Genomic DNA, 9,075 nt, shown 5'->3' with positions numbered 1-9,075 from the left:
CCCGCAAACAGTTTGCTGAAGACATGTCAACAAAGGACATGGATTACTGGAACCATGTCCTATGGTCTGATGAGACCAAGATTAATTTGTTTGGTTCAGATGGTCTCAAGCATGTGTGGCGGCAATCAGGTGAGGAGTACAAAGATAAGTGTGTCATGCCTACAGTCAAGCATGGTGGTGGGAATGCCATGGTCTGGGGCTGCATGAGTGCAGCAGGTGTTGGGGAGTTACATTTCATTGAGGGACACATGAACTCCAATATGTACTGTGAAATACTGAAGCAGAGCATGATCCCCTCCCTCCGGAAACTGGGTCGCAGGGCAGTGTTCCAGCATGATAATGACCCCAAACACACCTCTAAGACGACCACTGCTTTATTGAAGAGGCTGAGGGTAAAGGTGATGGACTGGCCAAGCATGTCTCCAGACCTAAACCCAATAGAACATCTTTGGGGCATCCTCAAGCGGAAGGTGGAGGAGCGCAAAGTCTCGAATATCCGCCAGCTCCGTGATGTCGTCATGGAGGAGTGGAAAAGCATTCCAGTGGCAACCTGTGAAGCTCTGGTAAACTCCATGCCCAGGAGAGTTAAGGCAGTTCTGGGAAATAATGGTGGCCACACAAAATATTGACACTTCAGGAACTTTCACTAAGGGGTGTACTAACTTTTGTTGCCGGTGGTTTAGACATTAATGGCTGTATATTGAGTTATTTTGAGGGAAGAATAAATTTACACTGTTATATAAGCTGCACACAGACTACTTTTCATTGTGTCAAAGTGTCATTTTGTCAGTGTTGTCCCATGAAAAGATATACTTAAATATCTGCAGAAATGTGAGGGGTGTACTCACTTTTGTGATACACTGTACATACATCAGTGAAACAGGAGGGCATGGATTACTGTTTGAAAGTTTCTAGATACTGATCAACTTAAATGAGTGAAATATCATTGGAAAAAAAGATTTAAGTTACATTTTGTTTCTAAACATTATAGGTGCACACACAATTGTGGTACACGTGGTTTTGTTTTAAATACTTATTCCTTATAGAGGGTTTTTTTTCTCGGAATTAATTTACTTTCAATGTTGAATTTTCAGAATGAGGTTAGGCGGATATTATTAAAACCCTTGTTAAATTTACCGCTGATCACCTGTGTTTGTACATATGCATATGTAGGTTCATACATAGAGTATATAGAGTGTATATATATATAGAGTGTATATATATACAGTATATGCACACACACACACACAAACACACACATACTTATATAGGCATAACAATTTGTCAGTGGTGCCGAAACCTAACTCAGGTTCTACTGATCAGGTACCACCTGACTAGATCTATTTTTTTGTTATCAATATTTTAATACACCTAAATTCCAACAGAATAATGTAGGAATTCCATTCATAGTTACAGGAACACATTCAGTCCAGTTATTGTTTGTGTGCACTACCAAACATTAAGTTGTGGGTGCCAATAATTTTGTCCAGTCCCTTATTCTTTGTACTGTGTACTTATGTCAGGTGTAACTTTTTGTTCTCAGCTTTTTTTGCATTGGCTGGCGTGAACAAAAGGAACAGAGACGTGAACACCAAAGCATTTGTAATTGCAACAGTGTTCAGGGAGAAGTGCAGAGATGTCAGTACTATTGGCCATGACTTTAAATAGCTGGTGAAATAAACCCAGGTATCATTAGACACTTTTACAAAGTACCAGTCAGCTCTTGTTGGAGCTGCTCTGTGGGTTTTGTTCTGATTCAGTTAGTGACTTTAAACAGGACATCCTGAAGTGGAAGCTCTCGCCTGAGGGCTGCTGTCACTGCCTTTGTGTGCACTGGCTTACACAGCCAACACCAGAGGGCAGAGTTCAAAAAGAAAACACTACTGAGACAACAGTGTCATGAAGAGCTACGTTGACTGAATTCGGACATGACCTCAGATTTCACACACACACACACACACACACACACACACACACACACACACACTTAACAGAACTCAGGCTGGATCACCATTAGAATATAATACCGTTCTGAGTATAAGAATCTGAGAATCTCTTTGTGCAGGTTACACAATGTGGTCTTATTGGTCCGGTTTTCTTTAGCCTTTCCTGAGATTTCTGCTCCTGTTAGGCATCACCTCAGCGGATCATTCTACTGCATGTTTGATTTGGCATGGTTTTTACACTCCATGCCCTTCCTGACACAACCAAATTATACAGTGACAGTTGGTGTCGGTCAACTTTGAGTCGATGAACGCTAACACTGTCTGAAGTTACAGAACCTTCCCTTAAACTGTTGTTTTTTTCACCTCCTTTTGGGTGGTCCAAGTAATTAGGAGGGTCAGACCGCCTATTTGCTCATTAATACAAACCATGGACACAACCCTCCTATTTATCCAGGGTTGGGACCAGCTCTAAGGGTGTACTGATACTGATATGTGCCCCCCAATGGCTAGGTTCATGTATTTGTAAGCCTAGCCCATGATTCAAACCCCTGAAACTCAAGCACTGTGTGGCTCTCACCATGACACCGCACGAGTCTCTCAGCCAGAGCTTCCTGTAAAGATCAAAAAGGTATTATAATTTTGTGGGCATTAACAAAGCACACAAACCACTTGAATACTGAAATACCAAGTTCTTTCTTTACAGTCATATGAGGTTAGTTATACAAGGCGTACAGCATAAATCTATTACATAGATACAAACTAGAGTTATTTTAAAACAGCATCGCATTTTCTTTTAGTAGAAATATCTCTGAATCTCCACTTGCATCTTCTGAAACCTGAGCATATTTACTTTAAGATCCAAAACTGAAAAAGAGAAACTCATCATATGTGCAAGAGAGCCGTTTAAATATTCAGTACAGTAAAGATCCTGTCAGCGTTTGTAAGAAAAACCCGTGTAGTGGTGCAATCTGTTTCATAAAAACAGTATCGCATTATGTAAAGCAAGAGAAAAAGTTCTATCTCGGTCTGTAGTGCTCTCTGCTAAATACTGACCCAGAGTCCATTCACAGTCATGAGGTTATTGAAATGGAAATAAGATGATTAGTTAAGGTCAGAACGATCATTTGTGGCGAGTTGCCCATTTGGCACGACCTGAATATGTGAGCAATAAATAGACAAAAACAAAACGTGTCTTAGCTGCCAACGTAGATTCGTTACTGGAGACTGGAGAGACTAGAGAGAATTCACTGCTCCGTCTCTACACCAACGTACAGTGTGAACAAGTCTGCAATCGTTTAGTTTAGTGTCGCTCAATGTATAAATTATTAAGCTTGTATTAAGACGTCAACATAAAAAACATACTGGTACCTTATCCTACATGTAAACAATACTTCTTATCTATGTCTCGATAAATACGTGTCACTATGTAAGACTAACAGCTGAAAGTCTACAGTAAACAAACTGAGGGATTTCTAAGTACTAAAATCACAACATACGTAATTAAAAAATAAGTACAAATTCAAACATTTGTTTCATAAGACTATAATAATATACTGTAGTAAGGCTACAGTTTACACTGAAGGTAAGAAATTGCCTAAATTTGATCTTTTGTCTCATTAGAATGCAAATATTAGAAAATCTGATTTCAGCTGGATGGTTAAAATTGACCACTTGGAGGTCAAGACTGTTTATGTATGTAAATGCTAACACGAATGCCATAATCAAGACAAAAACAAACAAACAGTGGTACGAAAATACAAAAAAATAATAAGAAAAATAAAAAGTAAGTCATCTCATGTCCTGTCATGAGGCTACACTGCAGTGAGGGTGGGAATCAAAGAGTCATTTGAGTCATTTGGAGTCATTTGATTCCAAATCCTGCCTTATAAACAGATCACCCTGACGGTAACAGTTTTACTGAAGTGCTTATTTATTTTTAAAAATATATATATATATTTTTTAATACGAGTATTACCCTAAATTCACACTGGCAGTAATCAATTTAACGAGACCTTTAAAAAATAAAGAATCAGTCACTGCAGGGTGAATCTGAGCAGAATTGAATTTTAAAATAAAGAGTTTAAGTGATGATACAGAGCAATAAAATGTACCACAGTACATCTGATCTGACATTATTAAAACGTAAACGGATGCCATAAATCTGTTTTTGTACCAACTAACTGAAACGAAAAAATGATCCGGTTAGGAGTCGACACAGCGAATCATTCAATCGCATATTTTATCAGGCACAGTTTTACACCCAATGCCATTCCTGATTCAACCCTCACTCCTATTTTACTGGTTTTGGGACTGGCACTAAGGGTGCACTTATGTGTCCCTAAAAAGGCTAGATTCATGTACTGACATGCATCTTCTGTATTTGTGATCCCAACCTGGAAGAAGTGCTGCTACCATTACACCACATGAGCTCACGTACCAACGTAAATAATTATAAAGTACAATATTCTAAATATTTTAAATCGAGCTTATCTTCATGTCTTTAGGTGCACAGGGGCACAGTAATGCCGGAATAGGAAAAAGCCTTCCCTACTTTTGTCCCTATAGTGTACCTTTGAAATGATATTTGTAACAAACACTGACTCCTCGGTATTGAACTGTAAAATATAAAAGAAAACCATGACTAGCTGGTAATACACAGTATTAATCATAAATACTTTGTAAGTACATTTTAAAAACATCTTCAGGTATCATGTTTAAACCTCCACCCCCCTCCCACCCCATTCCTCATTGTTCTGCAGCACCGATAACGCCGGATCGTTTCTTTGTCTGGTTAAAGCGGTACCGTTAGCTCTCCTCGTCCCACATGCACAGCTGTCTGCGCGGCATGTAGAAGTCGAAGCTGTAGGCCTTGCTGCAGCTCCTGATGCCGCACCTGTAGGGACTCGGCCCGCGGCCGCGGCAGAACTTTAGGGCGCACGGGTACCACTCCAGTCTCACGGTGTAGCTGCACGAGCACGGCTGCCACGTGTCCGCGGTCGCGCTGCAGCTTCTCGGGGCCGCGGCGTCTCCGCTCGGGGGCAGATCTTTGAATATGGAGGCGTTCACACCTGCGCAGAAATACGGGGGTCAGCGTCATGCCAGATGTTGGTCTTACAGCGGTTTACAACTATGTTACCAAAAGTATGTGGACACCTGATCGTGAGCTTGTCGAACATTTAATATAAAGCTGACGCCCTCTCCTTTCTTTTGCTATAACCCTCGCTCATCTGAAAAGGCTTTCCACAAGCTTTTGGAGTGTGTCTGTGAGGATCTGTGCCCATAAAATTGAATATTTCACTGCATTGCAAAGGTGGACAGTGGGGTCAGGGTCAGGCTTTGAGTAGGCCACGAGTCCCTCCACACCAAATGCTGGACGAGGAAAGGGCATTCCCCAAGCAATCAATATGGCCAAAGCAGCTAAAGTATATAATAAGATAGGGTGTCCACATACTTTTGAATTTCTAGTGCTACAATTCAGGAATGAACAATTAGGACGAACCTTTTTCTATCCAGTATTTGACATCCTCCTCACGCGCGTAGACGACGTCGCGGGCGTCCCGGCACACGCTCCGGATGTGCGAGCTGAGGTGCCCCGAGAGCGTCAGGTTCACCGCCATGTTCATCCTCATCCTCTCGGTACCTCGTTTCTCCTCTGCCGTCCGCACCACATCAGGGTTTTTCTACAGGCGTCAAACAATAACATCACCTTTAGTGTATGTCTGTGGGAATTTGTGCCCATGCAGTCAAACAGGACAGCATTTGCATGGCTGGGCACTGATGTTGGTCAAGAAGCCTTGATTGATGTTCTGGTTTATTCCAGAGCCGAGTGGGGCTGAGGTCAGGGCTCTGTGCAGGACACTTACAGAGCCGGAACAGGAAAGGGCCTTCCCTAAACTGTTGCTGCATGTAAAGTGGAAGCATATAATGTCTGTTATATAACTGATTTACTGCATCTGTTGTGGCTGCATACAGACAGCATTGGCTGAGTAGGTGGATAAGGATGGGTGATACTACACTGCACCCAGTAACACCAGAGAAACCGGACCCACCGTGACCCAGACCAGGATAAAGCAGTGATAAAACATCAAAAAAAGAAATGAAACGAAATGTGCCGGTTTGATCGGACGTCTGACCTGTCTCAGTCTGACCATGGCCTCGCTTGGGATGATCTCTCCATGCTCCAGTCTGCTGATGAAACACAGGGCCTGGTACTGCGTCTGGCCCCTCTCCGGCTCGCCCAGCACCAGCGCCCGCAGGATCTTCACATGCTGAGCAAAACAGAGAGAAATTATCATCAGTAGTCAAAAAAAAACTAAACAAAACAATGATCACTGCGTACTCAAACCCAACAGCTGAGGCTCAAATTTGTCACACAAGACCTTAATGTATGTATTGGCATGTAGGACCATTCTTAAATAAATAGCTGTATAGCGGTGTTTATAATCAATCACTTTATCCTGGTCAGGTTTGAGTGGGAAACACAGGGTGGAATGCAAAAAACATCCGGGACAGCAATGGTTTTGGAATAGGATGATAAAGCTCATGGCTGGTGCCAACGTATTTTTGGCCATATAGTGTATTTGATGCAGTGTCTGGACGATTCAATTCGGCTGTTATTTAGACGTGGTTTTGCCGTCATGTCAGTGGATCCGGTCCTCCTGTCCCTCCACCCAGCCGACCACTCTAAACATCAGTCCACCCATCTATTTACCTCAGGTTCGACTACACAACACTCCCTGTATTCACTGAATGGAGCAGATCAGAAGCACATGCGTGGAGGTATGGGGGCCAATTGAGTGAACCAGGCCAGAAGAAAAGAGACTCTGTTTTCTACGCCGGCTTGTGGACACATGATACAAACTCCAGCTGCAAAGTTACAGCGAATTTACCAAAGTGCATTAGCAACATCAAAGAAGCAGTGTGCCAGCCGGCGGACCGTCTAGAACCTGCCATTACTGAACCCAGTCGGGCCATGAAAAGATGTTATTGGTCCCCCTCAAATATACGTCCTTTTCACTGAGCACAGATCCAATGGAATACACCTAAGGTCAAACCTCAACTCTGGTCACTGACATTTGGAAGTTTGGAATGTTCTTATCATGTGTGTATGGGTTTGCTCTGATTACCCCAGCCTCCTATTACCTACCAAAAGTATGCAGAAGGTGGACTGGATAGTGTAAATTGCCATTAGGCGGGGGTCTGTGAGACTTTTTTTAAAGTCTTACCAAAATAAGTTTGGAGGCAGGTAATTGCCTCTATTTGTCTACAGGGGTTGGACAAAATAACTGAAACACCTGGTTTTAGACCACAATAATTTATTAGTATGGTGTAGGGCCTCCTTTTGCGGCCAATACAGCGTCAATTCGTCTTGGAAATGACATATACAAGTCCTGCACAGTGGTCAGTGGGATTTTAAGCCATTCTTCTTGCAGGATAGTGGCCAGGTCACTACGTGATGCTGGTGGAGGAAAACGTTTCCTGACTCGCTTCTCCAAAACACCCCAAAGTGGCTCAATAATATTTAGATCTGGTGACTGTGCAGGCCATGGGAGATGTTCAACTTCACTTTCATGTTCATCAAACCAATCTTTCACCAGTCTTGCTGTGTGTATTGGTGCATTGTCATCCTGATACACGGCACCGCCATTGGATGCACATGGTCCTCCAGAATGGTTCGGTAGTCCTTGGCAGTGACGCGCCCATCTAGCACAAGTATTGGGCCAAGGGAATGCCATGATATGGCAGCCCAAACCATCACTGATCCACCCCCATGCTTCACTCTGGGCATGCAACAGTCTGGGTGGTACGCTTCTTTGGGGCTTCTCCACACCGTAACTCTCCCGGATGTGGGGAAAACAGTAAAGGTGGACTCATCAGAGAACAATACATGTTTCACATTGTCCACAGCCCAAGATTTGCGCTCCTTGCACTATTGAAACCGACGTTTGGCAATGGCACGAGTGACCAAAGGTTTGGCTATAGCAGCCCGGCCGTGTATATCGACCCTGTGGAGCTCCCGACGGACAGTTCTGGTGGAAACAGGAGAGTTGAGGTGCACATTTAATTCTGCCGTGATTTGGGCAGCCGTGGTTTTATGTTTTTTGGATACAATCCGGGTTAGCACCCGAACATCCCTTTCAGACAGCTTCCTCTTGCGTCCACAGTTAATCCTGTTGGATGTGGTTTGTCCTTATTGGTGGTATGCTGACATTACCCTGGATACCGTGGCTCTTGATACATCACAAAGACTTGCTGTCTTGGTCACAGATGCGCCAGCAAGACGTGCACCAACAATTTGTCCTCTTTTGAACTCTGGTATGTCACCCATAATGTTGTGTGCATTGCAATATTTTGAGCAAAACTGTGCTCTTACCCTGCTAATTGAACCTTCACACTCTGCTCTTACTGGTGCAATGTGCAATTAATGAAGATTGGCCACCAGACTGGTCCAATTTAGCCATGAAACCTCCCACACTAAAATGACAGGTGTTTCAGTTATTTTGTCCAACCCCTGTATATTAAGTCTATTTGGATGAACGTGTCTTCTAAATGCCAAAGATCTAGTTGTTTCCAAACCTGATTGCAACTCCTCGGCCACTTCTACCCCCACCCTGACTGACAAGGGATGAAGACTAGCACCAGCAGACGTGGAACGGCTCAAGACAGCGTCTGGACGTGAGGTGTGAACTCGGGAACTCTCCTCCGGGAGGCTTCGCTTTCATCCGTGTGATCAGCAGCCAACTTTTGTTAAGCTTTTAAAGGTGATACTGAGGCAGGAGCTTCTTTCTTGCATAGCAGCTTCTAAGCCCAGGGTGATGTAAAGCTCGCTGGACTGTGGACAGTGCCGTAGGTTACGTTCCAAAAGCGTTTATGGCTTTTGGAACCAGAAGTGACTTGAAAATGGTTTCAAGTGACATCTTTTTTTTTAGATTTGTACAGAGCTGTCTAGATCTCATAGGTGCAGTCAAACTAGCCTTATTTATATAGACACGGATTATTCCTAGAAGAGGTTAGGAGACTACGGGGCAAAGTTAAATGACATTGTGGAACTTTTTGTGGAACCAAAGATGTCAAATAGCAGTTTGTCTGTTTGTTTTATTAGGATTTTAACGTCATGTTCTACACTTTG

General features: G+C 43.2%; 1 protein-coding gene across 1 annotated transcript in view; it reads right to left on the bottom strand.

Moving 5' to 3' along the window:
* Positions 1 to 4,697: 4,697 nt before the first annotated feature.
* oafb (OAF homolog b (Drosophila)) overlaps positions 4,698 to 9,075 on the bottom strand; it is a 5,445-nt gene continuing 1,067 nt past the window's right edge. Inside the window, exons 2-4 of the mRNA XM_062989032.1 lie at positions 6,080 to 6,214; positions 5,446 to 5,626; positions 4,698 to 5,014 (exon numbers count right to left, since the gene is read on the bottom strand). Of these exons, the coding sequence (XP_062845102.1) occupies positions 4,752 to 5,014; positions 5,446 to 5,626; positions 6,080 to 6,214 (579 nt within the window). The 3' untranslated portion in view covers positions 4,698 to 4,751. The remainder of the gene's footprint in view (positions 5,015 to 5,445; positions 5,627 to 6,079; positions 6,215 to 9,075) is intronic.

The sequence above is a fragment of the Trichomycterus rosablanca genome, chromosome 26 (assembly GCF_030014385.1).
Source record: "Trichomycterus rosablanca isolate fTriRos1 chromosome 26, fTriRos1.hap1, whole genome shotgun sequence".
Taxonomy (NCBI): domain Eukaryota; kingdom Metazoa; phylum Chordata; class Actinopteri; order Siluriformes; family Trichomycteridae; genus Trichomycterus; species Trichomycterus rosablanca.
Note: the sequence above shows the minus strand (reverse complement) of the source record. Positions and strands in the feature narration are given on the sequence as shown.